This window comes from Perna viridis, chromosome 7, assembly GCF_037379345.1.
Source record: "Perna viridis isolate PV_CMFRI_1.1 ecotype Kerala chromosome 7, ASM3737934v1, whole genome shotgun sequence".
Taxonomy (NCBI): domain Eukaryota; kingdom Metazoa; phylum Mollusca; class Bivalvia; order Mytilida; family Mytilidae; genus Perna; species Perna viridis.
Genome location: NC_142451.1, coordinates 6,680,419 through 6,698,561, shown reverse-complemented (window position 1 = coordinate 6,698,561; position 18,143 = coordinate 6,680,419). Strand labels below are relative to the sequence as shown.

Sequence of the window (18,143 nt, the reverse complement as noted above, 5' to 3'; positions counted from 1 at the left end):
GTTGTTTACGTTTAAATGGTTTGTCCAAACACCGAAGAACCCCGAATGCATTCCGGCGCTAATTCGGATATCTCGGATTTATTCTACGCGAACATCGTACAACACCGAGAAGTTGATCAAGCAGACGATTGTCACCGGAGTTCGACGGGAACTTACGAACTTCGTTTGTAAACAAATCGTCCCGTAGAAACCAACATGGCGGATATTAGTATAGGATTTTCCCGTAAGGATTTGTTACGCACGATTTCAGCCAATAAACGATTCGTTAGAACTAACACGTCATGCATATATGCGAACTATCTTAAGATTAGATAAAAGAGAGACAACTCTAACGGTAAGTCCCGACAGTTTAAAAAATAGAGCTTCAAATCGAAAATGTGCTGTATGTGACGTCGAGTATAGTAAATAAGCACGAAATACTAGGCAGGGCATATAAATTTGATAGTAGGAGCAAGTCCCTTCTTTTCGTCCATCCGAAAATGACATTTTTCAACACATCAGCTGATGTTTCTAGATTAATAAAAGGGCGCTTATCCCACCAGTTCACATGGTCATTGTTCCGAGTTTCTTGAAGAGTCCGGGTTGCCAATTTTCACTTGTTCTTATATGTGTGTGTTGTTTTGGTTGTTAAATGCTTTGTTTTTCTTGGTCTTGTCGTTAGCCCTAGAACGTACAAACCATAGTTCCTCTTGATCTCTTTTTCACCGAAGTAAATGACCATTGATCACTTTGTCAAGTGAGGGTTCATGAAATATAGCAAAAATATGTACATGTATTGCGTACCGTTGTGTGTAAAACGATTTATTTCAACACGGTATTGGCTCTAACCCAAGTAAACAAAAAAATACAAATAAAAAATAATATATTACAAAAATAAACTTAAATTCAACTGCAATTGTATTAAATAAGCGTAAATGTAATGAGTGCCTCTTAAACAACTCTCATGAGTTTATATTCTTAAATTGTAAACATAGTCTTGTAAATATACATATATCATTTAGAAGATATTCAAATTTGAAACTTGTAACAAACATGTCTGCACTTAGACCGTTACCTTACCGCTTTTGTGCGTCTTTCACGCAACGGGGTACCGCTCCGAATGATCCATGATTGATAAAAGTTACGTCATTCGTAAGGGAAAAATTCTTTCTTATTTCTTCCCCGAACTCCATTGCACTTGACTGAAAACTGAAAAAAAAAACTTGAATAAGAAGTACAAAACAGATTTTGGGCATTTGGTGATTTAATTAAAAAAAAGGGGGAGAGCGTTCTCAGATTAAAATTGAAAAAGACAGATTTTACGAAAGCACAAAAAAAATAACTGTAGATTATTTTTAGCAGACATGTCCCCAACAAAACAAAACAAAAACAAAAAACAAAAACAAAAAACAAACTTGGATGATAAGTGTCCCACGTTTCCATAGAATGAATTGGCTTATTCTACAGCATACCGGCATTTGCATTTGTTATAGGACTTCATTGTGCCTATCTCTTAAACTGCATTAATATTTCTGTTTATTTATTTATATTTTTACCATAAATTATCATGTCCGGTTTCTTATCAAAAGCTATGGTTAAATCTTTTAAAAAGGAAAAACTTACATTTTGATATCAATCCTTGATGTAATTGATGTCCACATTGGACAAGATAGATTTAGATCAATCCAGAAAGTATTAGTTTGACTCAATTGTACTGAGAAAAGTTCACTATATGTAAGTATAATAAGTTATAAAATATATATAGAGAGAGTTGATCTATACTCGGCGTCACATAAATAACATACTGTTAAAATTTGAATAAAAATATTTTCTACGACTTTATTGACACCTACCGTCGTTTAAATTGTCTTAAATGACTTGCTCATTCGTTTAGCCAAACGGCTTCTCCCTAAACAAGTCGCTTATTAGCTTACATCATGCGTAACAAATCCTTACGGGAAAATCCTATACTAATATCCGCCATGTTGGTTTCTACGGGACGATTTGTTTACAAACGAAGTTCGTAAGTTCCCGTCGAACTCCGGTGACAATCGTCTGCTTGATCAACTTCTCGGTATTGTACGTTGTTCGCGTAAAATAAATCCGAGATATCCGAAATAACGCCGAATTGTATTCTGGGTTCTTCGGTGTTTGGACAAACCATTTAAACGTAAACAACATCTCCTAGCAACCCGATCACTGTAAACATGGCCGACTTTTTACAATGTAAATATTGGCACCGAGAATTAAAATCTGACCGGAATTTAACGATTCAATGTGTAGGGAGAAGCCGTTTGGCTAAACGAATGAGCAAGTCATTTAAAACAATTAAAACGACGGTAGGTGTCAATAAAGTCGTAGAAAATATTTTTATTCAAATTTTAACAGTATGTTATTTATGTGACGCCGAATATAGTATTTAAATACCTTTTAACTGAACATTAATTCCGCCACAGTAACGTGCCTGTCCCAATTTTGACAGTTACAATATATATTATTACAATGATACTAAGAACTGAAAACATATTGTATTTTGGCAAAATGTGATTTTTTGTTTTTGGGATACAAAATGTAATCTCAAGGCCACTAATGGGTCTTCAATGAACGACGAGGAAACCTCCCAACCAGTGGACAGGCTGTAACTAGCCTAAACAACATCATGTTCAAATACAACGAAATAGTTGCCTCTATATACTCCAGCAAGATAAAGAAAAATGAAAGTGAAAACGAAACAGGACCTACAGAGGCCAGAAATTCCTGACTGGGGACAGGCGCAAAAGAAAAAAAAATCCAAAAGTTTTTGTGATCACAATTCTCCCTCTTTTAAAACTAGCCGCTGTGGGAAAAACTGTCACCCAATTAAAAGTACCTAAACATCAGTTCAAAAAGGTTCGATTGCCTTGCTAAAATGATTATATGTTACACAAATACACAAAAAGGACTATTAGCAGTTTACTGACATGCCAGCTTTAGACCAAGTTAAACCTTTATTCAAATTTTAACAGTATGTTATTTATGTGACGCCGAATATAGTATTTAAATACCTTTTAACTGAACATTAATTCCGCCACAGTAACGTGCCTGTCCCAATTTTGACAGTTACAATATATATTATTACAATGATACTAAGAACTGAAAACATATTGTATTTTGGCAAAATGTGATTTTTTGTTTTTGGGATACAAAATGTAATCTCAAGGCCACTAATGGGTCTTCAATGAACGACGAGGAAACCTCCCAACCAGTGGACAGGCTGTAACTAGCCTAAACAACATCATGTTCAAATACAACGAAATAGTTGCCTCTATATACTCCAGCAAGATAAAGAAAAATGAAAGTGAAAACGAAACAGGACCTACAGAGGCCAGAAATTCCTGACTGGGGACAGGCGCAAAAGAAAAAAAAATCCAAAAGTTTTTGTGATCACAATTCTCCCTCTTTTAAAACTAGCCGCTGTGGGAAAAACTGTCACCCAATTAAAAGTACCTAAACATCAGTTCAAAAAGGTTCGATTGCCTTGCTAAAATGATTATATGTTACACAAATACACAAAAAGGACTATTAGCAGTTTACTGACATGCCAGCTTTAGACCAAGTTAAACCTACAAAGTTATTTCCTAATCGTGTTCAATATCGACTCCAATATTTCCCATGCGGAGTTAAGAACCACGGTACATCATAAGTCATACAATAAGGAACCAACCCGTGTCATGGCGAAAACTATTTTTAGATATAATGTGTAAGTATCTATAAGCGAATCAATGTTAATACCAAAAAATGCTATCTTTAGCAATTCGACAACAATATCACAACTATTTCCTCTACTAATAAAACAATGGTTCAGTCAACTTTTAGAGTGAGTGATTTACAATCTTGTGATATCCAAAACCTCGATGTAGTAACTTCTCGGTTGATTCTTTAAAATCCGAAACATTGTTATAGATATGCGCGAACCAATTGTGATATGTAAACCCCATATGATAGTGACAAGGGAACGTCGCCATCTAAAAACGGATGGATAACAATAGGAAATGAAAAAGTCATCCCTTATATCGTAAATTCTAGTATTTACTAAGTGTATCATTATTTATATAAATAATAAGATTTAACAAAAAATTAAAATTTGTTTTAATCAATATTTGCTTTATTCAAATGAAGTTCTGTAGAATATATATCTTTAGTATGAATATTGGAGTCGTCGTTGTTAAGCGACAAAATATCGGCAGAATATCCGAATGTGTTGCTAAATATTTCTACTAAGTTATGTTTGGAAGGGTCTTTATTCATTATAGCTATGAATTGTGATTCGAAACAGTACAGACAGAAGTCCGCAATAATAGGAACAGAATTGGTCCCCATGGAAATTCCAATAACTTGACGATAAACAGTATCGCCAAAGCAAACGAAAATGTTGTCTTACAGGAAAGTACCTTATGGTCTCCTGATTGCAATGAACATTTAGTATTTGGTCGTAAGTTTGGAATAAAGCACTAAGTAAATACGTTTAAAACACTGACAGGGCGTAAAACACGACGCGAAACTGCATCAATAGACGAATACTAACTAGTTAAACACCCATAAAAAGTGCACTCTGTATAATACGAAAAAAGGAAATGGGGAATACTGTGCGACGATTTGTGATAAGGGTCTAAGAGTAAACAAGGGATCAAGCGGAAATCAAACGAATGCAATACACTGATAAAGACCAGTCAGGGAAAAGAGACACACAAAAAAAACAACAAAAAACAAACAAATCAAACACAAAACAAACATAAAACAAACAAAAACAAAACAAAAACAAAAACAAAAACAAAAACAAAACAAAAAAAAATAAAATAACCAAAATAACACGTAACAGAGGGTCTCCAGTGTAATATCTACTACTACACTTGGAACTCTCGTAGTGACATCCATACAATGTATTTACTCTTCAACTCTTTATACTTTACTATTCCACGTGTTAAGAACACGTTCCGACTCAAAAGCATTATACGTCGTTATTACTCGCAGAAAGAATTCCTGACTCGTTTCTCTTTTGTCTATGTGGCCGTGACATTTTATGAACTACTTGGTGGGTGCTTCTAGGATGATAGAGGACGCCTTTTCTTCCGATGCACCTGTTCCATGCTCCCATTCAATAAAAAATAACTTAGTATCTAAAGCGCTCACGGTAGTTTCAATTAAAAATACAAAAGACAAATTAGAGTCAAAGGTTTGGTTACACGAATATATAATATGGTTATAAAAGGTAGCTGATATTTGTCATCAATATGTTAACTTTGTTGTTAAAACTATTCATAAAATATTTTTGTATCAATTTTCAATTCGTAACATGTTTGAGCTGACTAATTTACACTTGAATATTATGTCAAATCATTTTAAACAACCGTTTCAACTGTTAAGATAAATATACTATTTATATTATCGATTTGGTGTTGTAAAACTAAGTGCGTGATACGATAATGAAATCTCATAATGCACATTTGCTTTTGTAACTTTGTATGTATGATTTTAGTTACTTTATGTTCTTTGTTGTGTTTGTCTGTTTTCCATGTCTGGTCTTTGTCCCTGGATCACGTTCTTTTTATTACCGCTATAACCTTGGTTCCCTTGATTACTCTTTGAATATTTAGATGTGTTTGTTTTTTTCTTTTTTTTTTCTTTGATCCATAAATAACATAAACACATACAAGACAAAACAAACAAACAAACACTACTATGAATGCACTCTTTCGTACAATCACTGGTTTATGTGTACCAACAGTAAAGGCAAATAGGAAAAAAAACCTTTTTTGAGTATTTTTTTTAATTACGGCTGACCTTTAACAACGCTTCATTAGAGAACGTTTACACGTAAAGCATATCGACATTCGAATACAATATTTGTATGGCGTTAACTTCTATGGTATATCAAAAATGGGGAATCGGGAATGAGGAATCGGGGATGGGCAATCGGGAATAGGGAGTTTGGTAATGGGGATAGTGTATAGGAAATGGGTATTTTAAATGGAGAGGATGGGAAAATTTGTTTTTAAAGTTTATTATATAAGAAATATATTTTAAATTGAACTAGAAATAAAATTTTATATATTGAAAAATTCAAAAATATGAAATTCAATTCATTTAAAGGAAACAATTGACACCGAAAAAGACAGTGAGGTTTCCATGGGGAATTTTTCTACGGAGAATGGGGAAATTTCTATAGGGTATGGAGACAATGGGTTATAGGGCATTGTTTATCGTGTACATGGAAAAGTTATACCATTCAAGAACTGTATTTATTTTGATGCTTTTTACCTACAGGTATATGGGTTCTTATTATCCATACATGACCACTTTTGAGCCAATTATTGACTTTTGTTTAAAGAGACATATGCTTCTCCATTATAGTTTAATTACAGGGTTTTTTTTAAATAATTCATCTGTAAAGCTGACACATTTTTATAACCTTTGATCTCTCCACAGTTATGGTAGAATTTTCAGAGGGGTTCTGTATGAATGTTAGGTAAAAATTTGGTCATGTATACATTTCTTTGTCTGTTGAAATCCTCGATGTAAGAGAGAGTAATCAAGGGAACCAAGATTCTAGAGGAAATAAAAAAAATGTAATCCATGGACAAAGACCAGACATGGAAAACAGACAAACACAACAGAGAAAAAATAAATAACCAACATAATTCTCACATAGTAAATAAATAAATGAGCAACACGGACTCCACAAAGAACGTGATATTTTCGAAACACGGAGCACCACTATGGTTTGCGGTCAGGTGTTTCGTATTATGGGCTGAATACATCAGAATATAGGACACGTGGGTACCCCTTCTAACAAAATTTTAACACTACTGTACAAAAAAACGCACCTTAGTTAGTGGTAACTGATACAATCCATATATAACTGATAATGGCTGTCAAAAGGACTGATCTAGACTGATAAAGTTAGTAGTCTTTCGTATTAACTGTCTAAGTTTCAAATTTGACTGGGTAAGTCACTTTACAACTGTCTTGAATTATTTTGCGTTTAATTAGTCATATCTTAACTGATTGTACGTATGTTGCTTTTAATCAGAATTTTTGGGCTGACTTAATTCAATTTGCTTTTAATCAGACATTTTTGGCCTGACTAATCTCGTTTTGTGTTTAATTAGACAGTTTTTGACTGAATATTTTTTTTTCGCGTTTAATCAGACATTTTTGGACTGATTAAACTTACTTTGTGTTTAATCAGACACTTTTGGTCTGACTAAATGTATTTTGCGTTAAATCAGACATTTTTGACCGTTTTAACTCATTTTGCGTTTAATCACACATTAGAACGAAAATGCTTGTTTATTGACTGAATAAATTCATATTGCATTCATTCGTGTTGTGTTTTATGTTTTGTTGCTTACATAACAAGACATAAGGTATTTTCTTCTGAACACTTATTATACACCTAAAAACGAATAAGAGGACACTTATATTACCATTATTTCGATCGTGGAGACCCTGTTTTTGTCAACAAAAAATGGAAAATATTAATACTATAACGTATAGAGTATACTACTAATATAATTTTCCAATTTATTTTACTTAAATATAAAAAAACTATTAAATAACAATAATGGGTTTTCATATTACAATTAATCATTCAACTGCCCCTCTTTCAATATCATAATACAACCACATTTTAGAACAATGTAAAGATGTACCTACGCTGGTGTGGCATATCGCCTTAAAATGTCGGTACACTGTACCTAAATAGTAAATTTCCGGGAACTTCTTCTCGCAAAATACATGCGCATGCATGGAGACCATAGCGGAGGCAGCTCGCCAAATACTACCCTAGAAAATATCGAAATTCCTTGTAAATCCCTGAACCCCCCTCCCTTTCCGTATTATAGAACTGACACTGTAACACACGTGAAAGCTGTTCTAAAATGGGTAAAATTCATTACAGTAGCATTCATTCAATATTGCTTTATTATACTAGCGAACGCTGTGGGATGACACTTGTATCTAATTTACCACACTGTGTACCTATACGCTGGTTCTGAAGACCTCAAATGTACCGTAATTCGGACATCTTAAAAGAATAACAATATATGCATCTTTAGAAAAAAATCTTGCCAAAATGCATTCAACATCGTAGCACTGTGCTAGTTTGTGTAATATATACAAAGGTTTGTTGTCAGTTTACAATAAATATTTCTGTTCGACTACCAGAATATATAGACTACTAGCTTTTACTTAATCGTTTCTGTTTTCTACAGTTTCAAATCGAAATCCGTGCAAGTCAAATAATGAAGCAGATTTTATAATCTAAGATATGTACATTCCTTGAACTACATGTACCTTTTAACTATTTTTTTAGAAATATATAGCTTCTATGTTACACATCGTCTCCTACACAATGAGTCCTGTAAAACACAGCTCTATCATTAGTCTTACTCGTTTTAAAATATAATAAGAGGGAGTGTTTAACTAGAAAGATAAGTGGGTATATTTGTACAAACTTTAATACTTAAAACTTGAATAAATTGAAAAAAAAAAAATTTTTTTTCGATCTAAGTTTAAGTAGCAACTTAAATCACAGTTCACTTTCATGAGTGTCGCCTTTGAAATGAACATTTTAACATCATTCTAACATCCATCTTGAACATGTAAGACTTTTTTTTCTCGAAATCTCAGTCCCCCGTTTGTGGTATGGTTTCTGGTCATATTATTTTGTTAATGTCTACACGTCACGATAAGTACTAACCCGACTCTCTTTACACCAAATGTATTCGTTTTGCATACATTTATTTTATTTAAATTTGTGAAAAATTATATGACGATTTATTATAGCAATAAATATTAATATTTTAAAATTTATTATTTTATATGTAACTATTTCATACATACCTCATGACCGAAATCATCTATAATATAAAGTGAACGGGCCAAAATTTAAAAATTTATTATTTTACATAACATTACATGTAACCTTTCTCATATATACATCATTACCGAAATATTCTGTAGTATATAAACTGCCTGTAACTCAATTAGCGGATTAAAACAAATTGAATATACAGTAACGTATGAGTGATTTGTTGAGACGCGCCTATTACATGTAAGATACATGTAATGTAAATTTTCAACTATCTAAATATCAATGTTCAAATTTTCCAGATACTATCCACCCAAAATTTGCTTTATACCTGAAAAAAAATATCGGATAATCTTTTAAGTCCTGGGCGCACTCAGGGCTCTTGAGCGGTATTTAGAAGAAAAATTAAAAAGCAACATTTCAAAAAAAGAGGCATAATGATATTTGTTCATATTTTTAGACACTTGTTACAGCAACCTTTAAAAATCTGTAGACCAACAAATGTAGACTATTATACAGGTATTAGGATTTGTAAATAGATACATGTATTTTGATTGTTCACCTTGAAACAGGGATACAATCAAAGACTTCCAATATTTACACTAACAGTACATTTAAAATGTAGAAGAAATAAGGTATAAAATGTATCCCTGAAATTATATCAGTCAGGTTCAAGTACCATATATATGTAAACAAATTACTAATTTCTATTACCGTTAAGTCCGTACATCTGTCCTGCTTAGAGGTACATTGCATAATGTATGCCTCAACTAATCATATTAAGCTTGTATTCTAAAGTTCTGTTCTAACTCATCCAAACGAGTAGGTACTATACTGGAATCACCTTGTCGGTTGGTCCGTTCATCAGTATGAAATTTCATCACAAGCATCTTGCCTCCCACTGGACAGATTAATTTCTAGTTTTGTATGCAGCAATATACATGTATACATTGGACATACGTTAAAAGCGACCTTGGTGTCCAGTATTAACCTCCGGTTTACTGGACTCCCATTTTGACTTATAGAATGATACAGACTTTTTTTTCACAAAAAAAACTCAGGTCCCACTTGATGGGTAATTTGAAATCATTGAGTTTGCATGTCGCATAATATTCGCGGGTCATATCTTGTTACATGTTTTTGTTGTTGTGCGATAGGTGGTAGATTTTCTTGACACGACAATTTGTGTCTCCCCCCCTCCCCCCACCTCGTAAAGGTCTAATAATTTTGGACATAATGTATACTTTACATTGAAGATATTTCATCTTACACTAAAGAGCATGTATTGTGGAACAGTACACAAGAGACTGACATTTAGTATAGAGCAAGTCTCATATTAATCTTATAAATTGTAAATACTGGATCCACTGATTCACATACTCTCATTCCGGCGTCACGTTCATTATCGGTCAAAACATAATGAGATACTGTTTACATGTACCTAGTTATCTAGTGCGGCGTATAACCATATAAGTTAATTATGAATCACTGCTATTTAAAGCATTATATAATTGCCGTAGATGGTATACCGATCATTAACATGATAACTGCATGATCGGTTGCATGACCGAAGACATCGTTTATTTTGCTAAGATTTGTTTTGAGTTCGTCTAGGTTTACATCGTACCATACACGTACGTGTAGAAACACCTACATGTTTGTAGAGGCGCTAATTGTGGACTGGATCATTACAGCTGTATATTCTCCGTTTGGGTCGACGGTCTAATCTTTTTTTTTGTGCAGTTGTTTTTGGCAGAAGCTACATTTATTCTTACATAAACTTATCACTAATGTCGCTCATCAACTTCATGGTGATTTTTGGGTACCTTTATACCTCCCATTACCGAATCAATTTGTCGCCAAAGAATATTCTTGGATTCTTTTTCAGTATAAGCCTATATTTGTACCCCACTGGGTCAAAAAGCCAAGATTTTTGTGACTCAAATGTTTTAGCGTCTTAGCCTTCCTAGGATATCATGTACGAACAAACTAAACATATTTAGAAATCGTTCTATTGCCCATTGTCTCAGCTTTGCAATGGTATCAAGAAAGTTGAGGTAACACTTGGGGTTTTGCTGTAAAATGAAAAAAATGTACCCCTACCTCGCCGAAAAACCGCGTAAATTGACATATTTTTCAATGTCAAAACCCCTTGAATATTTATGCTTCAGTACAAAATAAGCTTATTTTGTATTTTCTGTTTAGTTTTATCACAATTTATAATTCTGGGGTTCTTTTGATGATTTTTGACGATTTTCGTAGTCAGAATTTATCAAAAAAGAGAAAAATGGGATTTTCGATTTTTCGGTCAAAAGTCACATAAATTCAACTTTATAAGTTATTGCTCCACTTAAACGTCACAAATTTGTCATCATTCGATAAATAATTTAATTTTCGACATAAATAAACCACGACAATTTTCAGAAAAAGATTTTCAAAAAATATTAAAAAATATTACCCCCTACCCCTAGAAAACTGGTCTTAGTATCAAACAGAATTCTCATTCACAGCATACTGACATTGTAGAACTCATATTTTAGGCATTCATAATTAAGATAATGATGTACCTTACATATCTGATCACAATTCAGGCGCATAGACTTTTCTTTTGGGGTGACATTACTAAACGATCGGAAAAAAGGGAATTTTCAGAATTTTATAATTTTCAACTATATCATCCGATATTGTCCTTTTTTCAGAATACCATAGTTTAAACAAGCTTTTGTGTGATACGGTTTACTAATACAATGTCTTAGCTTCAAAATAACCCCAAGTAATAAATATTTGAACCTTTTCAAGTCAAATTAGGAGGGAAATTGCCCCCTACCCATGATAAAAAATACCTGAACATGAACTAAAATGTTAATTTTGGCATATAATCGGTGTACAATAGATATATTGTGTTCTAGTACTTAAATTATCGATGTATTCAACATACCTACTCATTTCAGGCTTGTATTTTTCATGTGGCAATGTGACGAGTTTTTCATAAAAAGGGTAATTTTCATATGTAGGCTAGTACAAATATAGCCTAGCCAACAAGTTATCCTTTTGGCGTTTTGGATCCTTCAACTTGAAAAATTCTTTTATTGGAATTTTTAGTGTGCATTTAAGCTACTTGTGCAATATTTAAAAACCAAGTATCCATGCATACTAACTTGAGCGTTTGAGGGTAATGTTATTAATGTGGGTTTCCTCACACAAAAGGTTTGAATACACCATGTTCTCATGACAAAATTTGCACATGTGTATGAATGTAAATTTACACACGGGTGCAAAATCTCCATTTTATTATACAGATAGCAGTGTTTTATCAAATGTTCCCAGTGTAATGAAATTCGATAATTCATAAAAATTAAATAAATTCGGTAATTTCACTCTCTGACTTTCTCCTTCCAAAACGTCACAAATTTGATATCTATTCTCCAATCACAGAATTTAAAATTCATGTTGAAAATATCAATAAATAATGTAGAAAACCTGTATTATAAATAGGATAATCAATTGGTTCTCGTGAATATCCATATTATGATCACTCGCGTCAAGAACGCTCGAGGATTTAACTCGTGCACGGAACAAGTTCCGCGCACTCATTAAATCTAAGCGTTATTCGACGATCGTGATAATATTTTAGTTATTCACTCTTTCTAATTAATTATCCTATTATTATTCATTTGGTCACAGTGCAAAGTTTACTTTTGCTAATGTGTAAATGCATTTAGGTGAGTATTTTCCTAAATTGATCGTTTGATCTATACGTGTACGGATAGAAAAATTTACATTTACAAATACCCCCTTTTTCGACAAGTAAAGTTAAATTCTGCTCGGACTAAAACAAGTAAAACATAATGATATTCAAAACTTTTTTTTAATTCAGGCAAATTAGTTATTTAAAGTGCCACTACTGATTTCGATGATGTTGAAAAAACTGAAATATATGACCCATCATTAATTTGTTTATGCAACTTTTATCTTCTTTTTATGTTCTCGAGTTTATTACTTTATTTCTTTTAATCCAGAACCAATTTTTCAAAACTGTATTTAGATATTTTTTGTAATACCTTTTTTAATATTCTTTGTAAAATAAAAAAAAAAACCTGGAAACTTTCCCGAGCCTTCAGACGCTATCACTGCGCAGATTGTCCGACTCGTGTCGGTGCTACCACATAAAGGGTGCCTACCTGTAGACAGTCAATTCCCCCCCTTTTTTGGATGAGACATTTGAGTGATTTTTGGATACCCATTTGAAATCAAATATAATTAACAATTTCCCTTACAATTTTAAAGATACCAAACATTTGTCTTCAGTTTCATTTGAATTATAATATATTATAATTTAATAATAAATATTCCAAAATTGCTAATATTCATGATATTAGTAATATATTATTATAAATCAAATACATCTTTAAGTTTAGTAATAGTGGTCATGTTCCCTCTGTGCACCAGAAGTCAGAGAGAGTGCATTTATGCACGCGTGTGTGTTACGTATCAGTGGCCGTTCATGTCAAAATAGGGATATTTCTATCGGCTTACTTTCAACAAGTACCGGCTTACTTTTCAAAAGTATCGGCTTACTTGTCAAAAGTATCGGCATACTTATCAAAAGTATCGGCATACTTATCAAAAGTATCGGCATACTTTTCAAAAGTAAGCCGATACAAAAACTTTATGCATAGTGAAAAAAGTAACGGCATACTTTTCATAAGTATCGGCTTACTTTTCAAAAGTATGCCGATACTTTTGACAGAGTTTACAGAGATGTGTAGCCAATCAAATCGATCGTATCAAAGGTGTGAACCCATAATTAAACGCGCCCTTTCTTCTATGCGAGAGTTAAGATTAAAGATGACCGATACAAGACATTCTGTACACACTTTTGGCATATTACTCAAGCTCAAAACTGCATTGCACATCACAGCTTTGAACACCATTAAAACACACACACATTCTGTCATTAAAACTGCATACACATATTAAGCAAACTTTAAAATTACAAGCAGTCCATTACCTATGGACTTTTAATTTTTCGTTCCACAAACCCCCTGGTCTTATACTTTGGTTTTATTTTTATTTCTTTCCATATCAATAACGCGCATCTACAGTTTATATTTTTCTTTCCCAAAACGACCCCCTATCAACCGTTGGCGTATTTTTTTTTCCAAATTTCTCACTTGGTTTACTGCACCTGGTCTTGCTTTTCCTCGTACGTTAAACATTTATTTTTCTTTAACTTTTTTATGATTTTTGTATATTTTGTATTATCTCTTAGTTCGTTATAGTTTCATTAGTATACATATTTTTTTCTTTGTTTATTTTGTTAGGTTATCAATTTCAATCTTCTAAATTATATAATATATTTAAACTATAAATTACAATATCAAAGCGGGATAAAGGGTCGACCATACAGAGTCACTGGGGTATATACAGGTCTTTAAACTCCTATCGTCGTCATCTCTGCTACTTGAATTTGAACGAAAGCCTCACATAGATCATTTGTGTTGGTTTTCAGAGAAAGAAGAAATTTGCGGTGACTATGTTAAGACTTTTGGATAAGGATATAAACAGGATAATAGATTCAATAAAGGAGACAACATTTTATACCATTATGGTTAATTGAATTAATGCAATACATCATACATGTAGGCACCAATTATTATAGCCCTTATTGCTACTAATAAAATGAGTTAATTATTACATGTCAGCCTTACTTGACTGATTCATAATTATACAATTAATTGTTTATTGTTTGCCCTTGCTTCTTTAATTTGATCTTTTTAATTATTTATAGCTGAATTTTTAACTGTCACATGCCCAAAGTGGGCAAGCGATTTTATGTACAATATATAGAGAGATTGTTTATTTAATAAAAGGAAACGCTACTAATTTTAAAGTCTTCACTAGGAATCATTAATGACCTCCTGATGGGACAGACTTGGTTTATAGGCAGATCCCTGGCGTTCAAGCTATCGCGTGGTTTAGGTGAGAAAATGCTCAGATGTAACGGAACATTGGATTGGTTAATATCTAAAACAAAATGTAAGCCGTTACTTTTGAAAAGTAAGCCGATACTTTTGAAAAGTATGCCGATACTTTTTTCACTATGCATAAAGTTTTTGTATCGGCTTACTTTTGAAAAGTACGCCGATACTTTTGATAAGTATGCCGATACTTTTAACAAGTAAGCCGATACTTTTGAAAAGTAAGCCGGTACTTGTTAAAAGTAAGCCGATAGAAATATCCCTATTTTGACATGAACGGCCACTGATAGTTACGGTTGATACATGTACAAGTACATTAATGTTGTTATTCTAACGAACAATTCAAACTCACCAAGAATGTACCTAAAAATAAACAAATGACACCGCTTCCAAACTTACGCTGATAATCACTGCATGCATCAATTACCAGTATACACCAAAGCCTCGTGGTCACGACCCATGATGTGATGAAATGCCCTTCTGTCTAACGGATACAATAATGTTACAATAAACAGGATGTAGTTGACACGTGTGTGGCTTAATTTTATACCTAACAGCTTAGATTATTAACTTTTCTACCATGAAACCACTATGTGGTTATACGTCCATCCATGGATGAAATTGGCACGCATCATGGAGGCAGGTCCAGAGATTCTTAAAAGAGGGGGTCCCTGACTGGCCTAAGATAGGTGTTGGTTCTGTCTTTCTATATAATCAACTAAATTATTCTGACCTAAGCGGGGAAACACCAGCCCCCAATACGCCTTTGAGAGTGTACGTGGTTCAGTTGTATATACATGTGGTATTTCACACGTCTTAGGATACGTTCAATGAAAATGCCACCGTCTTATTAATTCAGTGTCGACGCTTATATCCCTATATAGCCTGGTATAGACAGATTTTACCTGCTACTAGTATTTCGGTGAATAAAATGAAAAGGGAACGTCTTATCAAAATAGACTTTATCTGAATTAGAGGTAATCAGTTGTCAATGACGTATAGTGAACGTATTTGTATATGCGTATTTAATTACGGAGGCTTTTATTAATTATTCATAGGGTCCTGGAATATATTCCCAATAGGTTCTCTTTTGAGTTTTGCTTTACTATCACAAGATATTTCCATCAAAATTGCTGTCAAGTCCAGCTAGGTATATGACTCAATGCTAACTTTAAAAAAATATTGCATGCTTGACTTTTTTTGTATATATGTAACTTGAAATATAAATGCTTGTTAATTTCTTTGTAATTATGCTTTGGCAAGTGGCGACAGCGGTTACATTGTACAAATACAGAAAGAAAGAAAAAAAAAGAAAGAAAGAAAAATATGTCCCGATGCAAAACTAACTGGTTCTTTAGAAAAAAAGTAGCATACACATGATGCAGGAGTCTGTAAAGCGTCACCGGAAAGGGTCACGGTAATTAGCTTTAGTTGTGTTACCGTAGCAGGGCATATTATACAAACGTTGAAAAAAGGCGCGGTAGATGGCTCCCATCACATATTTTTTTTTATTAAAATAATTACAGGTCATTTTTAACACACAGGACTTTGATGAAATAAATATCCTTCTAAGTTTTCAATACAAATATATGTCATTTATAATCGAAATAAGTATGTTCTCAATAAGCTACATGCGCTGTGTATATAGAGGATTTTTTTATATATTAAGTAAAAAATGAATTGAGGCCTCATTGGTATAAATATAAGAATAGATCTTTATATCATATAAGTAATATACAGTACTTACCGCATCGGTGCAACCAAATTTTAGATCATTAAATGAATAAAACAAAAACAAAAGTACTTCTGATATTAGACCAGGACTTTGAATCAAACAATTTCATATTCAATAATTCTTAATAAAAAACTCGGTGGTGCATATATATGATTTTGCAATGTTTATTATAAATGATAATTCATGACCCCCTCTACCCGAGACAATATACATGTATCTATCACGTACACTTTACATTTGTCTGTTTGAATATCGATAAATACCAACAATTTGTGTATCAGACTTACTTTGTCATAGAAATTAATTTCAAAGGACACTTTAGCTACAATAAAAGATAGCGTGGGTGCGCGGCTTCTGTTTATCTTTTCATGGTTCGGCCATCCGTGACACCGGTGTCGGCTGGGGATTGACAGACAGGTGTACATGTAGGACTTTACATTGTGCAACATGAAACAAAATAATTATGTTATTGAAATTAAAACAAAAACTCAGAACACGATTTGAGTAACACGCACTGAATTTGCACTTAATCACTGAATAATACTAAACATATTTTTGTTCAGTAAATTCAGTGTATGTGCAGAACATTTTGACCGTTTCTGTATTTTTTTTTTGGCCCTCTAGTACTACGCTTGATATACTCTGTGCGTGTCAATAAAAAAAAACAAAAAAAAACTCGTCCCTGTCAAACTTATAAGACACAAGACACATTGTCACGCTGACAAGTTCCTAAGAGGAATATCATTCCGTTTCGATCCTTCAAGGACCATCACATATAATCGTATACTTCACATTGTACCTGTAAAGGTTTCATTTCTGATAAATTTTTCCAAGGTATCATTGTTTAAGTTGTTATGAAAAGAATAAACTTTTTTTTATATGAAATTGATTCCATAACAAACTTGTCAGCGTGACAAACTGATAGGAGGATAGGAAATAATAAAAAAACTTCGGTAGGATTGCGATTTCCGATGCATTAGTTACTAGTTGAACAGCAAGTTTATATTTATTTATATTTGATGTTAGTTTTAAAATTACACTGAGGGTCAAATGGCAGAATATAAGGACATTCGTGAAGACAAATACGATGGTCCGAAGCGTAGCTGAGGTCAATATAACTGATATAGAGGGATTTACAGAAATCTATGTACTACAATCATACTTTCATTTAATTACTGTTAATTATAAGTTTCAAGTTCAGTTAAAGGATGAAGCGAATTGTGTATTATTAATGGCACCCACTGCACGTGTTGTTTGAATCACATGCAAGTACCATGTTCAATTTTCAGGTGCGGAGGCGTAATTGACAACTAGCTGGAGGGGGAGGAGAAAGATTTATGTTACACCTATTAATTTCGAAGAATTTCTGTTACAAATCGTTTTCAGACTATTACAGGTCTAATAAAATTGCTAAAATCTGTCCAGGTTTGTAACAAGCGACGACAGTGCACAACAGATCAAGAGAATATTGTCATCGCCTTTCATGACCTGTAACGGGGTAATACAGTTCATGATGGATCAACACAAATTGTCATTACCTATAATGATCTGTTAAAAACCACGACAGTTCATTGTAGACTACTCTAAAATCGCAACT

General features: G+C 33.1%; 1 protein-coding gene across 2 annotated transcripts in view; it reads right to left on the bottom strand.

The window, feature by feature from the left end:
• The window catches only part of LOC148611111 (uncharacterized), a 36,280-nt gene that overhangs the window by 12,315 nt on the left and 5,822 nt on the right, over positions 1-18,143 (bottom strand). The window contains exon 2 of one of the 2 annotated variants that reach the window (XM_088591261.1): positions 1,060-1,188. In XM_088591261.1, coding sequence (XP_088447387.1) covers positions 1,060-1,172 — 113 coding nt within the window. In that variant the 5' untranslated portion in view covers positions 1,173-1,188. Of the gene's footprint in view, positions 1-1,059; positions 1,338-18,143 lie in introns of those variants that run through there. The other variant, XM_088591260.1, reaches the window with a different exon arrangement.